General features: G+C 50.1%; 1 protein-coding gene across 4 annotated transcripts in view; it reads left to right on the top strand.

Annotated features, from left to right (window-relative positions):
- The window catches only part of LOC116940748 (casein kinase I-like), a 44,359-nt gene extending 26,404 nt beyond the window's left edge, over positions 1-17,955 (top strand). For 3 of the 4 annotated variants that reach the window (XM_032950935.2, XM_032950942.2, XM_076067586.1), the window contains exons 5-13: positions 1,491-1,639; positions 3,774-4,008; positions 6,680-6,765; positions 8,027-8,111; positions 9,076-9,224; positions 9,842-9,922; positions 11,200-11,304; positions 13,959-14,065; positions 15,123-17,955. In XM_032950935.2, the coding sequence (XP_032806826.1) occupies positions 1,491-1,639; positions 3,774-4,008; positions 6,680-6,765; positions 8,027-8,111; positions 9,076-9,224; positions 9,842-9,922; positions 11,200-11,304; positions 13,959-14,065; positions 15,123-15,177 (1,052 nt within the window). In that variant the 3' untranslated portion in view covers positions 15,178-17,955. The remainder of the gene's footprint in view (positions 1-1,490; positions 1,640-3,773; positions 4,009-6,679; positions 6,766-8,026; positions 8,112-9,075; positions 9,225-9,841; positions 9,923-11,199; positions 11,305-13,958; positions 14,066-15,122) is intronic. The other variant, XM_032950950.2, reaches the window with a different exon arrangement.
- The last annotated feature ends 3,083 nt before the right edge of the window (positions 17,956-21,038 follow it).

The raw sequence follows: 21,038 nt of genomic DNA, 5'->3' as shown, positions 1-21,038 counted from the left end.
GTGACTGGGTTTCCATATTTTTACTGGACATCTGTGAAACCCGCTGGACATCTGTGAAAAAGAGCTTCATAGCTCACCGGATTCCTCCAGTGTAAATAGATATTCTGATCCTGATCTTGCATTTTCTCGTGAAAAAGTTGTCGCCACTGACTTGCCAACACCGAACCATTTTTCGTCTACTCCGTCCAGATCGTACTCTCCTGTCACTAGGCCCTCCCAACAAAACCCGATTTCAGCATAATTTATGTTTGGTGTGTTGGTCCCGTCTGTTGACCCGGTGCCCTGTTTTTGTTTGTTTGCACGCCGGCCCATTGCTTGGGAGGACTCCCGAAGGGCAACCCAGCCACTTTGGGGCAACCCCCAGTGCTGCGTGTGTGTGCCTGTCCATCTGTGTGAACCCCGGCTGTGTTTACGTGCCTTGTCTGCCTCCTCATTTTGACCTCCCAAGCGCCGCTTCCTGCTGACCGCAAGCGAAAGTAAAGTCTTGACGAGCAAACAAACAGAAATCCCACGCAGCTGCTGCGGCCATTCCAAAGAGGCTGACCTCTGTTGGGAGGCCCCCGACCCCTTGCTTCCATGCACGCCTGCTAGGGGTCCCGCTGACCCCAGGGTGTGTTGGTGTGTGGACTGAGTGCATTGCTGTTTGTAGGGAGTCGGTGGTGTAATGGTTTAGCGCGCTGTGCTGCGAACCTGGCCAATTTCTGATCACAGTTAATATCGAATGGTAATGGTATCTATACTGGCCTTGGTCTTTCCCCGAGGCTGACTTGCCTTTTTTACGTATATGTATGTCTGATGCAGTGTGTGAACAACTGCACTGCGCTGCCTTAATAGGTCCCCACTCGCAGCACTTGCCTCAACAGCCTGTTGAAGGCTTCACGGGGGATCTTTGCATTTGTTGCTTTTTGTGGAGAGATTTGCACTGTGCCACGGTAAGGTTTGGCAACCAGAGTTTAATTCCAGGCCACGGGCATTGTCAGCGACAGGTGGTGTCTGAACAATCTTACATTTCCCTTAGGGTAACTTGCCATCAAATGACTGCCTGGTGGTGTTATGCACCTCAGCACTGTCGAGATATGGGCCAGCCACTCCATCGTCGTTGTCATCATTATCGTCAGCCATTTTCCACTGTTGTGATGAAGGCCTCCACACTCCATCGCCATCCCTCATGAACCATCACCGCACCCCTCCGTCTCCACCCCTGGACATGAAGTGATCTTGTCGCTCCATCTCCACGCTGGGTCGTCCTATCGGGAATGAGTTCTCTTCGTTGGCTGTCGTTTGTCACCAGTCCCATCCAGCCGCCATTGTCCCGTCGAGCGACTTGCCCCACCCGAGCCCACGTTTGCTTGTATGTGTCAGTACGACGTCCCTGATTCGTGTTCGTTCATTCACCATTTGCTGGCCCTAAAACGAGCGCGCTCTAACAGCGCTTCATCCCCGATTGATACGAGGCTTAACTTGGGTGGTGTCTGTATCGTTCTCTGCAGAGGGTGTCCCCCAGGTGTACTACTTTGGGCCGTGCGGCAAATACAACGCCATGGTGCTGGAGCTGCTGGGGCCCAGCCTGGAGGACCTGTTTGACCTGTGCGACCGCACCTTCTCCCTCAAGACGGTGCTCATGATCGCCATGCAGTTGGTGAGTGTGCTGGACGTGGTGATGGGGGGGGGGCAGCGCCCCCCGAATGAAATGGCAGTACCTCTCGCGTGCCCCCCACCCCACTCCCATATGGCCACATAGTTCAGAAGTCGGAGCATCAAGCTAGTATTGCTGAGATGCGGGGTTTGATTCCAGGTTTCAGACCAAGGATCTCAGCAATGCCAAGATCCTGACATCCTGGGTTCAAAGCTAGTCTTTCAACCACCCTTCATTCAACTGAATTGTCAAGTGTAATGGGTTGATTTATGCAGCCTGGTCACCATTGACTTGATTAAAAAAAATACCCTATCGTATAAAATGCGTTTTTTAACTGAATTTGGCAAAATTACAGCTCTGAGAATGATACGTTTTGTTATTACTGCCATGTTACAGACAGCTGTACAATGAGGTGCGTGGAAAGTGCAGAATTCCTAACCTGCATCAGAGATCACTCGAAGGGAGTTCAGATGTAGTTCTTTGATAACCCCTTCTGCGGGCTGTTTTCTAACACGGGGCGATGCCCTGCTCTAGCGGAGTTCTGAGTGGAAATGCCTTTGTCCAAAGACACGGTGCTGACGGTACGATTGAGAATAATTTTGCGAAAAAGACAAACTTCTTTATAAATACAAGATTGGCCCATTCCATTCGTTTTACCACACCTTGCCACCGCAGCCGTTCGGCAATTGTCACTTGACCCCAAAAGTCTGCTCTTGTAGTTTACCACTGAGAGATTTTGACTCTCGTCGCCTTCACCTGCTGCTCCATCCACCCCTGCTCTTTTGTCGTCTTCATCCTATCTTTCTCATCTATTAAACTTTGGACCAAACTCACAGATTATGTTTTGACTCTTGTTAGCCAATAAAGCCCCTATCATATGCCCCTACTGTACCTCTTGCTCTGTTGGCCCTGACTCTGCTCCTTCGAGGTTTGTCAGAGTTTTAAAGGCCATGCGAAAGAAAATTAAAACTCCCCACACTTGGCGTGTTTTGAAATCCAAAAGCATGCCATTGGCTTTTTATGGTTTTTGTTATTCTAACTGCGCAGCCTCTGGGCCACACAATTATATATTATTTCCAAGGCGCTATTCGTTTTCCCTGTGCGTCACGGACGCCACTCCTCCTCGGCCGGGATTGCGTCACGCTGGGCGATCGCCTCTGCTGAGAGGGAGGAGGTGCAGTGCTGCGGTTAGCGCATCGTTGCGTGCGCATCGTTGCATCAACAGGCCTGCGGCGCACATCCCCGAGTAGTGTGACTGTGGCCGCGCGACCAAAACTACCGATCACGCCGCAAAACATTCTTGTCTGTGCTGTTTTGACGGCGGAGGAGGAGGAGGAGCAGCAAAACGACACTAACTCTCTCCTGAAGCCCTCTCGTCGTGGCCAGCAGACTTAAACGTTTGCATTTAGCTCCTGAACCATCTTGCCATAAGCAAGGATAGGATATCGTTGTACATGGACAATTGTAAGAACTTCTCATTAAACTGTTATCCAGTTCTTCACCCCAGTGGTTATCCAGTGGAAGAACTGGCCCTGCCATGTGCATGTGGAATTTCCACCACTGAAATTATAGGAAGTTTACTCCCCCCACCCCATTGCTTGTTTGAGCAAAAATAATGTTTCACCATTTGACTTTGAATTAGGGAAGGCAGCATTTAAAGGTCATGAATGTGGTTGTGCGTGTTTGCCAAGTATTTTTTTTTGTATTGACTTGGTGGCCGGTGTGTTAACTTTGCTCGGGTGATGTTACTACGGACTGATGGGTCTGTTGTCGGAAAAACAACCTATGTCTTCTGTAATAATGTCTTCATCGGCAGCAGACGAAACCCAAGCTTGTTAATTACACATTCTGATGAATCCTTTGGACATTGTAAGTTTGAGTCAATTACAGGTGCGTCGAGTGACGTGTGTCGCTTAAACATTGAGACAAAAAAGAGCGCACATTTCAAGTATTCATGAAGCACCTTGTGGCATTGGATTAGCTAATACCTACAGCATAATGCACGTAACCTTTTTGAGAACAGGTTCAAACCCAGCCCCTGGTATTTTTGCCGCGAGACGTGATAGATTAAAAAAAAGTAGACAGCCTTGCCGTTTAAATGTCCGACGCGGTTTCCCTGTGGCACCAACGCCCTCAGATCAGCCGCATGGAGTACGTGCACTCGCGCAGCCTCATCTACCGCGACGTGAAGCCCGAGAACTTCCTGGTGGGACGGCAGGGCACGAGCAAGCACCACAACATCCACATCATCGACTTCGGCCTCGCCAAGGAGTACATCGACCCCGAGACCAAAAAGCACATCCCCTACCGCGAGCACAAGAGCCTCACGGGCACCGCGCGCTACATGAGCATCAACACGCACCTGGGCAAAGGTGAGGGTCCGCTTGCGTGCGTGCGTGCGTGCCCGTACCTGCTCGTGTGTGTGTGTGAGCGGGTGAGCGACTGACTTACTGACCGCCCGTTTATTGCCACGTGGTTGGGTTGTGTCGCCACTTGGCTGGTTGGTGTGAAATGTACATCTTACAGGTGCTCGCTAATGGCATCTTGATGAAAACAATTTGGCGCAAAAACTGCTAGGTGCACTAAGAAGCACGGAGGGGTGCGCTCTTGCATTCATATTGAGAGGCAAAGTGAGAAACACGTGGATTAGAGATCGTACAAAAGTTAAAGGTTTCCTGTTGACTGTTCAAAAAGTAAGTTGGCTTGAGCAGGACATGTGGCAAGAAGGGATTATGGCAGGTGGTCAAGACTAATGTTGGACTGGCAGTCAAAGGAGGGAATGTGCGCAAGGGGACATCACTGGACACGGCACCAATAAAATCAGGCCAATGTCAGTGATGAGTGAAATAGGAACATCCCTTGGGCTGACTCCTCATTCAGAGTATATCTGGTGTGGTGTGTAAATGTCAGCACTTGGGAAACAAAGGCAGCTGAGTGTGGTGCTGACAACACCACCCCACCCCCTCTTGTGTGTGTCGGTTTATTGGGTGCTTGGTAACAGTCTGTGATGTGTAAGGAAAAGCATGATGAACAGTTGATCTTTGTGTGTGTGACAAAAATGTTTACTATATCGCTGAAGGCTGGGAAATATACAGCACTGTTTCTCATTGTTGTATATTTTGTGTTTAAAAACTGCTGACACCAGCGCTGGGTTATTATGTAAACGGTTTAACTCTTCAAATCCACATTATCCAAGTCATCCTAACTTATCACCTTCAACATTTCACCGCCCACTTTTCCCCGCTTGAGTCAAAAGTTAAAATTGAGTGGGATCAGTCGATCGATGCACAGGCTCGGTGGAGCCCGACCCAGCGTTAGTTAGGCAGCCCGGCACCGCGCGCGGCGCAATGTATTGTTGTCCACGAGCACGTTTACAAAAAAAAAAACTCGCGGAGATGGCGCCAGCGCAGTTATGGAATCCTAAAATAAGGCCACTCGCGGACTCGAGATGTAACTCGCCAACGCTACACAATGGATGCACGTCGGCAGGCGACATGCGCAGGTCGGTCGCAGGTTTATTTTTAGAACCTTTTTCGCATTGTTGTACGGACCCTTGAGTGGCTGGCAGAGCGAGCGCGGCCGTGAATAAACGCGGGCAGCAGGAACGGACGGCTGCGCACCCACCACCGGGCTTTGATGAAATGCAACAGGAATTGTTTGATAAGAGATCATCCTCCTCCTCCTCCAGTTTGGCTGCAGTAAGGGGGGAGGAGTGACTTTCATGTCACCACCGGTGGTGTGAGTTTATTGACGAGGGCGGTGGCCAGGGATTGTGCAATGGGCAGGATTCCGTGGCAAGCGTGAAGCCTGGTGCGGAAGAAGCGGGCCATTTTTGGCTAATATCATACATCGTTCGTGTCGGTGACGTTGGCAGTTAACACACATAATGATGCCGAGATTCGTGGATTAAAATGTATTCTTTTGCTCCTGATACATGCATCGATTATATTCGTTTTGGGGGTGGGTCGGGGGTGGGGTGGGAGGTTTTCCATCCAGCAGTGGATTGATCATGGCTGATGCTACTGTTGATATGTTTATAATTGATACATGCAGGGTGTCTTAAAAAAACTTGATAACCCACATGTATTTGAGAATTACCAGTGTGAGCCTCAAGGGAACACACTTTCTTTAATAGCTTTTTTCTGAACTCATCTCTTCCCAGATGGTCGCACAATGCACTTAATAATTAGATTTTTTTCATCGACTAAATCCACCCACTCTCAACAGAAGAATTATCTCTGGACATTAACATTTTTGGGCTATTAAGATTTTTCGAGGACACCTCTCAACTTGTAACCTTGCAGCTCCTACAATACAAAAACCATCAACGCTCGAATAAGATTGTGTTGCTGTGGCCAGCCTTTGTAATCTCCCACTGCTCGGCCTCCCTCCCCCACCCCAATTCCATTTGCTCCCCCATTATTTACGTGGCCTTCGTTGCTCCGGTCCAGTCGCGGCCTCCTCCCATTCTCTCTGATTTTCTCGCTGCTGCCGTCTCTTCCGCTGTACAAGTTCTCCGCTTCTCTGGCCCCTTCGCATCCTCTCAGTCTCCACTCTGTAGATAGTGCCGTGTCACGGTGTGATTCTTGATCAAGAATTGAATCGTGATATTTTAACGGACCATTTGTCTGGGTGGGCTGGTGATGGGGTTGCTGGTGGGAGTGTAGTGGGAGGAGCAAATGCTCGTGTGCTCGTTAGCGATGCAGCGTACGCGAATTGACTGAGTGTTGGGTTGGACTGCACCGCCGCGATATAAAATCTCGCCGAGCGAATGGTGACGGTTGGAAACACTGTGTGCCATTGCCAGTCGGGACGATGCGGTGCGAGCAAGAGACGTAACACGTTGCGTAGATTCGGTTTACGAAGAAGAAAAAAAAACGCATCGTTGCACTCAGTACGTTTCGCCCAGCGCGGTGTCACTTGCCGGGGTACGTTAATGCCTCGCCTTTGGGGGGGGTCGGGGGTGGGCGTGGGCGTGTGAAGACGAAACGCGGCCGATGCAGGCAAACCATGCGCTCACCTCCACCACTCTTCTTTCCTCAGAGCAAAGCAGGCGAGATGACCTGGAAGCACTTGGTCACATGTTCATGTACTTCCTGCGAGGCAGCTTGCCTTGGCAGGGTCTCAAGGTGAGTGGTGGTGAGTGACGGTGTGTGCGCACGTGCTGGCTTTCAGCAGCGTGACAACAGATTTTGTCACCCGAGTCAAATTTCCGCCAACCCCCCCCCACCCTACCCATGCATTTTGGCTGTGATAGAACCTTGCTGCAATTGTGATAAATAGAATTAATGATGGTCATTGATTCGAACTGGTAGCCATAAAAAACTCACTTATGATTGCATTTATGACCGTGCTAGTTTGCGCAGTCGAAGGTTCTATTTCCATTCTAGCTACCCGGTAATTTGTGAGTTACCGTGTAACTGCAGTCTGCCAACAAAGACGCCGTGACATCATCACCGCCATTCTCAAAAATAGACCATTTTTTGCCGTGACGTGCTCAAAATTCTTCAAATTACCCATCGCCAAATTCTGTTGGTAACCTTTTGCTGCTGCCGCTGCCTGTCTCGACTGCACAGACGGAGTGCTCTTAAAGTGTCGATTGTGAGAAGTGCTATTTAAAAATAAGGGGTGGAGATATACAGTCTTTGAGCAATGGTCTTCATGTACATGGCTTTTGTAAGAATGCAACCAACCTTGAGACTCGCTGAGTTTATCTTGGGCATATAAAGTATTATATCTCTCTCAGCTGGGTGGTGCTGCAGCAGCATAGTACTCGACACGGCAATCGGAAGATTGTGAGTTCCCTTGCCATCACAGCCCATAAATCCCAGAGTTGATTAAATATATGAACAGCGATTGTCCTTGGGAGGGTCTGGGTCGAGCCATAGGAATTAGAAATTTCCACCATTTTCTTGGAACCGCCGATGCGGATGAGCCACCTCCCTATGTCAGTTTGAGCACAGAAGAGACAATTTGCCGTTGGTGTTTGTGAAATTTCGCTGTTCGGTCCCTCCGCAAACCCTCCGCAATCCACGTGGTTATGTGCATTGCTCCCCAGCGGTAGTGCAGCGGTTAGCGTGCTACACTACGAACCTGGTGCGAGCCGAGTTCGATTCCCGCTCACGGCCAACATGCGTGACGAATATCTGAACCGGTCCTGGGCCTGCCCTACGTCGACTCGGCCATATACGAGTACCTGGCGCGGTGTGTAAATGACATCGCCACTGCGGAGACCAAGGTGGCCGGGGCGTGGTGCTAGCCACACCACCACCCCCCTCGTGCGCTGTGCCGGTCTTCATAGGTGCGACTCGCAAACAGCACTTGCCCCAACAGAGTCTGTTAAATGCTATACGGGGCGGGGGGGTCTTTATCTTTGTTGCTGCCCCACAGGCTGACACCCTGAAGGAGCGGTACCAGAAGATTGGCGACACCAAGCGAGCCACTCCCATCGAGGTCCTCTGCGAAAGCTTCCCCGGTGAGTCCCACAAGTGAGAAGTCTCCGAATTTGGGCGGCTGCCTTGAAGAAGAAGAAAAAAAAACAACGTTTCCCACTGAGTTTGGTGGCAGGGTGGCGCCAGCGGTAGCACTTGTGCCTTGCAACAAGAATGTCCTGGGTTCAATTCCCGACTCTCGCGCCTTTACTCTGGAGTTCATATGTTCTTCCCCCTGTTCTGCATGGTCTTCCACCAGCTTCTCCGGTTTCATAGATAAAATATGAATATGTATAATGTGGCTGGTATTGCACAAACATCCCAACACTGAATCGTTACCTGCAAATTACTCAATTTGGATTACACGTTGCAACATCACCCCCTACTGGGAACACCTTGCAGGATCCTCCTGTTAAGAGAGTCTTGAGACTCGGTGAGGCCTTCCCAGGTAAACAAACATAGTAATGACTGTAGAAAAATATTAATTTGCAGTTGCATTTAGACGCCGCATAAATAAATTTGCATTGTACTCTCACATTACGCAATTCACGTGTACAAAGTGACGACTGCACAGCGAGGCACGTACACAATGCCAGTGTGGCGTGACGCATGCCATCAGCATCGATGTCCTATGACGGGCACTTGTATTAGTCATACGCGTCGACATTGCCAATTCCGTTCGATGCCTACAGAATTGCCATAGCTTTATGACGCACAGGTGTACACAGTGTCCACGACGCACACGTGCTTGCAAACTAAATAATATCAGCCGGTACATTTGATGTTCGCGCCGTTTTTACAGCGCAAAGGCTCCAACGAAGACATGATGGTTATGCTTACAGTCGTTACTTAACGTTTCCGTCTCGAGTCGAACACCGCACAAACAGTTGAGAGTTGGAGACAAATCACGGACAGCGGGCGGCAATGATGCTTGCGCAACACGACGGATACGCACGTCGCCGCGTAATTCTCACGCGCTCAACTTGTGTGTGTGTGTGCGTGCCACAGAGGAGATGGCCACGTACCTGCGGTACGTAAGGAGGCTCGACTTTTTCGAGAAGCCCGATTACGAGTATCTGCGCAAGCTGTTCATGGACCTGTTTGAGCGCAAGGGCTACACGTTCGACTACAACTACGACTGGACCGGCAAAACGCTCGTAAGGACGGCGGACGCGTCGGTTATTTGTTTGGGGTGTAGCCGTGAGTGAGCGAGCGAATGGGTGATTATGTTATAGTTTGCACGTGTACAGTCGTTTATCCACTGCTGGATGAGGATCTCCCCTCGCCGGGCGGGCCCGCAGGGGTTTTGTTTGCACTACGAAGCTGGCAACCTGAGTTCGATTCCCAGTTACGGCCAACATCGGTGGCTGTTGTCTGAACCGGTCCTGAGCCTCCACTAGATTGACCCGGCCTTAAATGTGCACGTAATGCGCTGTGAAATGAACAGCACTGGGGAGACTGATGCAGTCAGGTGTGGTGCTGGCTACACTACCCCCTCGCGGGCCGTGTCGGGCTTTATAGTTGCATTCATGGAAAGTATTAAGCCACCGGTGACGAGGAGATGCATTATTGGTCATAGTTTGATCATTAGATTGGCACTTATCAATATCTTTGTAAACGTGACATTCTTGTTGGGTGGTGGAGGGCATTAAACTACCAACGCAAATACAAATATGGATCATCCTGTATTGGCTACGAAAATCGATATTTCAGGGTCGTAGGTGCTCGCGAACAGCGAGGAATGTGAAAGTGCATGCGTGTCTGTCCCGCACAGCCCACGCCCATCGCCTCCATCCACGCGGACCCATCGGCAGTGCCCCCGTCGAGCCGCCCGCAGCCCGTGCCCAAGACACAGGTACCGTGTGCCGCACCGCCTCCACCGCCGTCTCCTCACCACCACCACCCGCACCGCCCGCCACCCCCCCCCCACAGATTTCACCACCGCCTCACGCCGTTGCCCGCCAATGGCTGCGTTGTCGTGGAAACGGTTCATCGTCGTAGCGTCGTCGCTTCCGTGAATGTCGTTCGTATAGACGGGAGATATCAGGGGCTGGCTTGGAACGCATAGACGTTGGAATGTAGCACAGTAGAACAATGGATCTTTCCGCACTGCCCTCGGCCGGACACGTGTACGTGTTTGAAGTGCAGATGCACGCCGCTGTCGTGCCAACGCTCCCGGTCATCTTGCGGGAGCTGTTATCGCCTTCCTGCGTGTGTTACCCAGGCCGAAGAGACTCGAGTGTCGGCAGCGGGCTTGTCGCCGTGCTCTAAATAAAGCTTATTGATTTATCGATGACATTAAATATTGATTATTCCGGTGTCAATTTGCTAAGAAACGTGTGGGGCGTACTGCCTGCGAACAGCGTTTTTATAAAAGGATTATAAATAGCGTTTACTAATTGTCCCGCGGGGATTATGGCTGCGTCACAAATTGGATGAAGCGATGAGTTTGTACCAGATAACCAGAGGGTTTTACGGTCTGACGTTTGGCGAATTTCAGATGAGTTTTTGTTTGGGGCCATGACAGGGAATTTGTGACTTCAAATGGTTTAATGGATTAATGCTATGAAATGTACATCCTAGACAGTCATAATACTGTGCAGTAATCAACACATTACGGAAAATAAATACGCCGAACAGGAATGACCATTTCTGGACTTTATAGTACAGGGTATGAATCTACATATACTTTTTGTTGGTTGTTTTTGTTGTCAGTCTGGGTATTAGCGTGAATATTTGTTTTGAAATTGTATATTTTTTGTGAAGGTAATGTTGCCTATAGGTCGTCCTATACATAGGAACCTTATAATGCGCAGGTTGCAAAAACAAGTTTGGCAGCTTGCTCGCGTTTCCTTTGCGATTGAGTTTTGCATGCGAGCTTCGCTCGAGCTCACCACTGGTCAGAGACGATTGCTCTGCCAACTTTACGTTCCAGGCCCGTGTGTGCTCTCGCGCCAACTTACGATCACTAACAACGCCACTAATCGACTTGCTGCTTCGCATGAAAGTGACATTCACAGCTCATCGGATGCACCTCGCCTGTTTTATTTTTTATTTTTTTCTCGTATCTTTTTTTGTTCCTTGTTTTTTTTTTGTCCCTTCCTCTTCTCGCACGCTTGCAAAAAACGCCAGCCCCCAGAGCACAAGGGATCGCGAGAATCCCAGCCTAGCCGACAGTCAAACACTTTGCACTTGGCTGCACAGCTGGCAGCTGACAGGCACGGGGGTTCCACGCAGGTACCAGCCCCCCCTCCCTCCCCCGCTTTTACCCTCGCCTCTCTTCCCCTTGACCCCCCCCCCCCACATCGTGCTCAAACCTCGGGGGATCCTCTCATCTCTCTCTCTCCGCTGTCGCTTACTGCCACTGCTGCTGCATGCCATCGCTTTGCGCTGCGCCGCCGGAGGGGAGCGTTGAGGGTCGTGGAACACTGGGGATGCGCGCCGGCGTTTGCCGTTCCGGAAAGCGCAGCAGCAGCGGGGGGGGGGGGGGACGTACATGCAGTGGGGGAAGGTGCAAAAACGCACGGCTGCAGGTGGACCGGACAGAGGGCTGCTGTGTGGCCACGTAACCCAAGTTGGTTTGACCCGGACGTGCTCTGTCCAGGAATTCTAAGAGTCTATAAAACTGTATTTTGAGCAGCTGATAATGAAGCCTTAGACCTTGCCTGCAAATGAAACCGCCCTGCATCCCAGTGTTCTGAGACCCTGAGCGTCGGTCACCACCGAATGTGCCGCTCGTTACCGACCCCTGTGCTGACCGAGTGAAAGCCATGACCACAGTGTCTCATAATATATTCTTGGCTTCGAATTACTCGGCATGAAGTATTCCGTGCGGCAAAAGTAAAGATAACTTCGGGTAGCACTTGAAAATGAATGTCATACGAGCAACTGACAACGTAACACAATTACGTCGGTAAACATTTCAAATGTTAAATTCTGTGCGGCTCTTTTGATTTAAATTGGCCGATAAGATGTCGCGGCCCGACAACGCAGCTCCTCTCACGCCCAGGCTTGATCCAATCTGGTGCTGCGGTTTTAGGCGCCGGGCGGCCGATGGCAGCTGCCACGGGCGGCACACTGGGGGTGTTGGTGGTGGGGGGGCGGACAGGACACGCGCGGCGGTGGCTCGGAGCTCACGCGGTTGCCCCTCGAGGGTCCGTGCGCCTCCACCCCCCCCCCCCCCATCTCTCCACGCCAGCCGCACTTTTTTTTGAGCTGGCGTTTATTTTATTCTATTATTTGCTCCACCCTTTCCCTTCAATTTCTATCCCACCCCAACCAAACTCCTCCTCCCCCCACTCCTCTCGCGGCCCTCCAGTGGGAAATCCCCCGGTGCGCGGTGGCTAATCCTGTAACCTGCTTACGTGGTGCTCACTGCGCCGCGAGCGTGGCGGGGCACGCGTGTCGGCGTGTGCGCCTGGCTCCGCTCTCGCGTCCTCTCCGCGCTATAATGGGAGGGCGGCCGCGAATAAACGCCGCGCTAGTGGGGCGCAGCCACCGCCGGGCCGTAGACACGAGTCCCCCCACCGCCGCCGCCACCACCTCCTCCTCCTCGTGTTATTTTTAAGTGCAGAGTTAAGGTTACGAGCACCCACAGAAAGTTTAATCTCGCCCCACGCTTGCTTTTAAAAACCGCGATGCTAAATGATTACGCTATCATCGGCATGGGTGATGGAAGAGTGACCGTGGTGACAGCTGATAGGAATTGGAGGGGGTGGCAGTGGAGGGGGGGGGGGAGTATTAAGTTTAATGCCGCTGGGAGAAAGTCAGGGCGGTTGATGTTTCAGCTGCCTGGCCTGCACAGGTGGGAGTCTCATGACGGGGTCCACGCCCGCAGAAGGATTTCTCGTAATTGTATTCAGCTTGCGGCGGCAAAACCAGTAAAATAATGAAATATGGATTCGGTCAGTTGTCACGAATTTGCCTCTTCGGCACGATGAAGTTGAACCTGCAACTCGGCATGAATAAAAAAATAATAATCTGGGTGCCAAGGCGCTCGAGGCGTCGTCCTTCCCGGGCGTAGGGCAGCCGCGCCGTCCATTGCATCGCGACGTCACGTCGACGACGAGTTGTTCGTCCAGGGCGCGAACGCCATCGATCCTTGCTCACGTCACTTTACAGAGGCGAGCGGGAGAAATTTCCGACAATTCCAGCCAGCCGTCAAAACAAAGCGGGTGGTTTCCCCTCCCCTTCTCCTAACCAGCTGCCCGCGAGGTCAAGTTTAGCGACAGCAGCAACGCCCCCAGGGTCGCGTGGCGCCCTGCGTCAGCACTTGCCCTGCCATTGGGCTTGTGGCGGGGGGGGGGGGGCGATGTGCAGGTGGGGAGGTCTCCGGGAAAACCGGTTTGTCTCGGGCGCGCGTCGCCGCCGCATCGCAGACACAGGTAGCTAAAAATAGTCGTCCACGAGGAAGTTCACGCCGTTTCTGTGTACAGTGTGTGACAAATGTGCTCGCGGCTCGAGTCGGGCCCCCCCGACTCGTTGCCGTACAGCCGTGGACCACCGCGTTTCCTTTTGGCAACAAGAAATGTAAAGTTTCCTCGTTGGGTAAAAGCCCTGCAGATTGGTTGAGCAGCTGTTTGTCACCCCCCCCCCCCCCCAGGGCAATGTTCTCGTTTTGTTGGGCGAGCAGTTGTTTTATGTTGTTCCTCAAAGGTGTGCCTCGATCCTCTCTCGCCATTACTGCTCACGCACCCACCCACCGACATAAACACACGCAAATATCCACTCCCACATGCGGGCACGCGTGCAACCACGCAAACTCTACACTCGCACAAAAACACACACGAACGCACTCAAACGTGCGCACGCACGTGCATACCCACGCGCGCACCATCCACTTCCCAACAACCCTTCCTGCCCGATTCCCATCGGGTTGGACCCTGGTGCAGGTGGTGAGCTCCACGAACGGGGAGCTGAATACAGACGACCCGACGGCGGGACATTCCAACGCGCCCATCACCGCACAGCCCGAGCCTGAGATGGTGGACGAGACCAAGTGGGCCCCCCCTCCATCTCCACCCCGCTTTGCATCCTCCCCTATACTCTTTCCTCCCCCCCTTTACTATTTCCTTCCCCTCCCCTCCCTCCAGCTCTCCCTCTACCGCCTGCCCCTCAATCAGCCTTTCCCACCTGGGATGTGCCACCCATGCCAGAATTGTTATTTTGTGGAATATGTTTATGACCAAGGCTTCAATTTGTCCCGCTTTGGCAACCCAGCAAATATTTCCACACCCGGTACACCACAGCAACTGTGTATATCTTGCTTGTATAATTAAGTTAATTTTGTTTTTATCCACCGTGAAGGAAGCAGTGGCGTACGTTGTTGTGGTTATGACACTCACGGTAATTCACGGGGCTGCCGCTGGATTCCCAACCGTGAACCTCTGCAGAAAAGGAGCGAACCCTGCTACCGCTAAGCCACGCCAATGCCCTATATGGCTGCGCTTGTGGTCACATCCCGCCTCTTGAGCCTGCTCCAGTCTGCCAGCAACCCGGAAAATATCCAGTGATAAATTAAGACCCTGGTTATGACGAATGACTTATTACAAGATGCAGCCCCGCACAGCCGTAAATGTGTACAAGTGCAGCCTGAAACGCACGATCTGGAGGACTCCCCTCCGAGCAGACTGCGTGGAGAGAGTACTCGGCACTGCCGACAATGATGCGGTGGCCTGGTTCTGCCAAGTACGTACGCCTGCCGAGCGATTCAATTAATTGTACCCCCGCCCCGCCAGTCGTGAAGTCACGATTCTATATTAAATGTTCTACCATTATGGTGCGTGAGGCACCTCTAGTGGCTGCAGGGGTGAAATGCTCTCGTCATAAACAAGACAGAAAATCGTGACGATCCGTAGAATCATTGGAGGAGTTTAATCGTTGCATCTGCTAGACACGTGTCTGTAAAAATACAGTTCGCTCTTGCAAATTAGGACTAGCCTTGTCTCTCGAGTTCTCACTCGATTAACCAAAAGTAAAGGTACGAGATATTCGTGGCTTGCTTAACATCTTCCTTACAAAGAACCGCACTGTTGCGTCTTGTTCCCCTTCCCCAGGTGCTGTTGCTTCTTCAAGAGGCGAAAGAAGAAATCGATCCAGCGAGTCAAGTGATTGCGGACATCGGCCCCGCACCGTGGGACGTGCGTTTCACTTTCACCGCCGTCCGCCAGCCCAGGCCATCTCATCCCCCCCCCCAAGCCCCGCTCGCGGGGGGCCTACGGGGCCGTCTTCAAGAACCGGACTGGACTTTGCCGTTCTGGAACTTCCTCACTCGTCGTTTTTGGAAGGAGGGGGGGGGGTGGTGTTGTGTACGCGACGCTCGGACGCACGAGTTTGCTCGCGACGCGGGAAAGAGAAATTAAAGGCGTTGACCGACCCAGGGCATAGGAATAAACCTACGGACCGCACTCGAGACGCCTTAGAAAATCCTTCAAGACCAACCTGCCGAACGGGAGAAGGCGGCAAAGTGAAAAGGACAAAAGGGAAAATGAAAAACTCCAAGTTGACTCGTTTATTTTTCCCCCCGTGCGGAAAAAATAAAATGTGTGGGTTGATGTTAACTTGTGCTGAAGAGCGATCGGCACTGCTCCTCCTCCTCGGAAAACGGACGCGGAGAGACTGAAATAATTTTAAGATGGCGAAAAAAAAAGGCGTCGTTTGGTCCCACGTTCAGGGGTTCGGCCAAACCCTGCCGACTCGGGACCGCAGCTTGTGACCTCCTTCCATAGGACCTTAGACCATCGCTATCGTGTGAGCAACCCGAAACTTGACGCGAGATCCACGGGTTGTGTCTTTTGAGCTAATTTCTAGCGTTCTGCATTACTTTTGTTTGTGATCTTTGCTTTTGCCGTACCATCCACCACTCCTCACCCCCACTGACCCAGCCCCTACTCCCCCCCCCCATCACCCCTTTGTTAATTTTAATCTTTTTCAAATGTGTTATAGTTGTTGGCTGTGCCGTTCCGTTTTCCTGAAATTTGTTTCTGAACTGAAGACGAAAAGTACAGGCTGCAGAAAGCACGAGAGTAAATTACGATGTTGGCGGAGGACACCACGAACTTGTCACAGTTTTATTTAAACCTTTTGTTGTGTAAAGAAGGGTATAACGTGCCCCCTCCCTCCGGCTCGGGTTATAGTGGAACACGCAATCACACCCGGCGATGTTTGTAAGCAACTGTTTTTTTTTTCGATGTGCCTGGCAGCACTGTCGTCCTGGCATGCATGTGAAGCGGTGCAGAAAACCCAGCGTCATCTTCACGCCGCCTGTTTTTCTTGACTTTTTTTTCATGCCGCGTAAAATATTCAAAGAGTCGGGCAGACCTTGCTCCAACCAACGGTCGTCACCGTGCAACCTCGGGCTCGGTTTACGGCCGGTTCTAGAGCCAACTTCTTGTTCTCCCCGTCTACTGCTGGTCTTAAATTGCTGATTCTTCATACGTTGGAGTCACCAGCACACTCCGGCTTGGTGGTACAAAGGAACTCGATCCCGTGCCGAGCACTCGGGCAATTTTATTAGTTGAACTCTTGGTGCCGGCCTCGGGCTCCGGCTCTCCCGCGTGACCCCTCAGCCACTGTTTCCTTGAGGGGGAAGGGGGCAGAGCCCCCCCCCCCTCTTAAAAAAAATTGTAAAAGTTTCTGAGTGCCCGGCGCAGGTTGGAGCGAGTTCATTTGCACCAAGTTGGGGTGGTGTCGGTGACCACCGTATGAGAACCGGGTTTTAACGCGAGTACTAAAACCCAGTTTGTTGCACTATGTTAGCAGTAGAGGCGTTGCAGGAGGATACTTTACTGTGGGCTGTCATTCACATTGCATTAATAAAGTTGAATTTTTTAAAAAAGAGAAATGCAAAAATGTCTAAGTTGAACACTTTAGGATGGTTGTGTTCAGTAATTGCAGTACATCTGGCACGTCCGTTACATGTGTTGTTAAAGGGGCGTGGCATTTAGAAGTTGCTTAACCAGTTAATTTTTAACAACCCTAGTTTCTGGATAGTGAAGTTTTGTGCTGTGCATTTTGTGTCCGTAATTTTTTTTAGTTTGTCATTTTAATAACATTTTGACCAAATACGTCGTGTAGATAAAAGTGGGCAAATTGTCTCCGGCTGAAATGTCTTTGCTCACGGTGTAAAAAAAAAAGTGGCTAAATTGACATGAGAATTATGATGTTAGGGTCGCATGAACGAGAAGTAACATTTTGAAAAAGCAGAAATAAAATAACAATTGAAACTGGCTGAACAAAAGGTACGTTACCAAGTTTATCTTTGATAAGTCCACGATACAAGATACACGTTGAATTTATTTAAACATAACATTCTTCACACATCTTCCTTTACAAAAAGTGGCTGGCAACTTCAAGACAATGGGGGAAAGAAGACAATGGGATGGAAACGTCTCTGTGGGTCTCCACGCAGGGCAGCGTGGCGGCTGTTGGTGGTGTGGGAGAGACTCAGTGACATGGGAAGGGAGGTGGGGGGTGTAAGTGACTGCTGTTGAATCCCTGTATACAACGAACATCGTATGGAACTTGGCTGCATGTTTAAGTTACATATGCTTATTGGCGGATCATTGTGTGTGTCGGTTGTGGCGTACGAAGACAAAACCAAGGCTTTTCAACATCACTGTAGTTTAAAAAATGTAAATGATTTATTTTGGGTTTTCTTTCTTTCTCCTATTTTGGTTGGTAAATAGTCAGAGCACTCGGCCAACAAGCAAATCAGGGGGTGCGACATATTTCTGATTGTAGCCAAGAGACGGTAAGTTTGTTTTCTTGGTTTTATAATCGTTTGGAAACGTGTGTATATTGCGCTGCTATACGAAGATGTTGCATTATACTGTAGAACTGTTCCATTACATTAAAATCAATTAAAAAAAGATGTTTACAATAAAACTACTCATTCGTCCACATTGTACTTTAATCCGCACACCGTATAATGTTTACACTTTGTGCAGCGTATCAACAGAATTCATTTTTTGGTGTTAATTTACAACTTGAGTCAACTTGTACAAAACTAAGAGCTGTATGCAGTAACCATGATATTCGGTCCATTGTCAATCTTCTGCTTGATCAAGGCCTCATTCCATGTCGGTCGTTTGACCATACCCGCACCATACTGATTGGTGCTGCTTTGCATGGCAGGGCGGGGGACTAGTTCAGATGTTTCCCACTGACGTGAAGCCGAGACTGGTGATCCAACCCAGGACGTGCTGGATTCATTGGGCGGTGCTCCCAACAGCTGTTCGACCACTCCCCCTTGGTTTTACTTGTATTCACGTTGAAACTTCTTTCGCACCGTACGTAGCCAACCGTGCTAATCGGAGGTGCTATTAAAAGCAACAGGGTTTTAGTTACTGTCAATGAGAGGGCAGACCTTGACAGTTTTGGCCTACTGTCTTCAAGGATCCTGTATATTGATGTGTACATGGAGAGCCTTAACTGTGCCTGAACATCTGGATGTGGACAGTTGGATGGAGATGGTGTGTTGCGTTGCAGCACGACCTTCATTAAAAACGACTCAATCCTGCCAGTCCGTTTAGCACCTTGGAAACGCATTCGAAGGTAACGTGCATTTTTTTCAATAAACTTAAAACGAAAATTCAATAGTACCAGAAAAGCCTTTCATCCATAAACCTGTACATACATTCTCTTTGGTTCTATTCGGTAAAGTCACGTAAGTAAAAAATACAACAAAAATCACGACGTTTCGGTCACAACACAAGTGGCCTTCATCAGGTGAAGGGGACCGTACTGTCACGAGGACAGCGTTGGAGTGAAGACAGTCCAGCCCAGGTTGCTTAAAAGGACGCGACCTGGGCTGGACTGTCTTCACTCCAACGCTGTCCTCGTGACAGTACGGTCCCCTTCACCTGATGAAGGCCACTTGTGTTGTGGCCGAAACGTGATTTTTGTTTTGTTTTTTACCTACGTGAATTCACCGAATAGAACTGTACATACATTTTCATTATTAATCCAAACTAAATTGTGCCGCAATGTTACCACTGGTGAACATTGGTCATCGCACTGCCCTATGAATCCAGGGACCTGAGTTTGTCAACTCCGGCTAACATCAGTGGCGAGTGACACCTGAACTGGCGTCCCATCGCCAACCCAGCATTGACCGGCGAAGGGAAGTATGATCAAGCAACCCCTATAACTGACGTGGCTTGGGGAGGCTTTCATCCATCTCGGTGACTTGACAAAGGGTTATATGAATACATTTGGTACCAGCAGTTAAGTAGTATGACGCTCAAGCTATTTAAATCGGAAATCCAACATTTTAGACAGGCCATGTCCCTAAATTAAATTGTTTAAACAACTCAAAGAACACGCTTCACTTTAATTGAAATTGCAGAATCTGCAAACTGCACCTGAAGGCACGTTTTTTATTAGATGTGTCCTATTTCAACAAATAAAGTTGTAAAAATGTTTGTCGGATGGATCGTTCTCTTCCCTCGTCAATCGACTGTACAAGTTCTCTATTAAAACGTAACAAGATCGTGGGGGTTAATACGTTTTCAGAAAAAAAAGCGTGAGAACACAAACCCAGTGCTGATGATGTTGCCTCCACCACCACCCAGGGCTGGATTAAGGTTCTCGTAAGCCCCAGGCCTTTAATGACAACTGCTACCCCCCCATGTTACTACTACCGCCGCTTTCACACGCTTGCGTCACGCGTATGACAATGACCGTCTTCCCTTGTACTGCTCTCTATTGATAATGAGATTGTGCGAAAAATCACCATTTGAAGATGTTATTGCTAATTTTGCAATGAAAAAACATCTCGAAAAATTCCTCTCCGGTGTTATTTTCTCTCACGTTATGGGAAGTAAAAGATTAAAATTCGACATGACTTTAACACGTAGGCTTTCGCGACCAATCTGTTCTGTTTCCGTGACAACCATTACTAGTTGACTGTCGGGTGGTGGCGGGTTTTAACGACACATTTATATATTTACGCGATCTAACCCAAAAACCTCTATTATGGTTGACATGACTGATTCTTTGTATATACAATGTGCCTACGTGATATAAATATATTTATTCAAGAATATGTTGGCGAAACATTTTTTTCCGTAGGCCCTTTATTTTTCGTAGGCCCCTTGGCACAGTGCCAACTGTGGCCTGTTGAATCATACGGCCCTGGTGGTGGCTGGGTGAGTGGGTGGCTGGGTGAGTGGTTGAATGAGTAGGCCCTGGACACAGTGCCCTATTTGATAATACGGCCCTGCCGCCACCACCACTATTATCGCACCGCGCCCACGCGTTGTGCGCTCCGCCAGATCCCGCAGCTGCTCACAGCAGACGCTGAAGCGACCTCCGAAAAACTCCCAATGATTTAGATACGTGACAAGATCATATTACAGGGACATGGTGGTAGGCAGAGAGGGCGACCCAAGATCAACTGCATGACAAATGAGATAACCTGGGACTGATGACCCGGTAAAGCACGTGACAAAAGGCTGCGAAGGACGGGCAAGAAGTGGTGGAGCGAGTCGGTAACCGAGACACCAAATGGTGCCCCCCTATGATCAATGGTGTTGACATTATTTAGCAGTGGTGCAACAATAAAAAAGGCGATGGGCAATGGTCCTTAACAGCATATATTCTACTGGTAGATTTTATTTTAAGGCAGTGTTATTGACGAATGTGTTGCGTTTTAGGGAAAGACAAGCACACAATAATTTCCATCGGAGTAACACGGCTCACGAAAGCAACGCAACAATCGGTGCAACGGCTGTTTTTTTTGGGGGGGGGTAATTTGTTTACGCGCGCGCGTGCACGCGTAGGAGGCCTCGCGGTACCGGTGACACGCTTTTGTCTGCCCGCGAGGTGCAGTAAAAGCAATTGTCAACATTGGACCAAGCTGAATTCCCGAAATGTACCTGAAGCCGTTGCGCAACAAATATGCTGTAATACTTTATTATGCTCCAGCGTGTTAGCACGTGCGCCGCCGGCCGGCCGGCGTGCCCACGTGT

The sequence above is a fragment of the Petromyzon marinus genome, chromosome 1 (genome assembly GCF_048934315.1).
Source record: "Petromyzon marinus isolate PM22_M1 ecotype Great Lakes invasive population chromosome 1, UKy_Petmar_22M1.pri1.0, whole genome shotgun sequence".
Classification (NCBI taxonomy): Eukaryota; Metazoa; Chordata; class Hyperoartia; order Petromyzontiformes; family Petromyzontidae; genus Petromyzon; species Petromyzon marinus.
The sequence above is the reverse complement of the archived record's forward strand: the minus strand, read 5'-3'. Positions and strand labels throughout refer to the sequence as shown.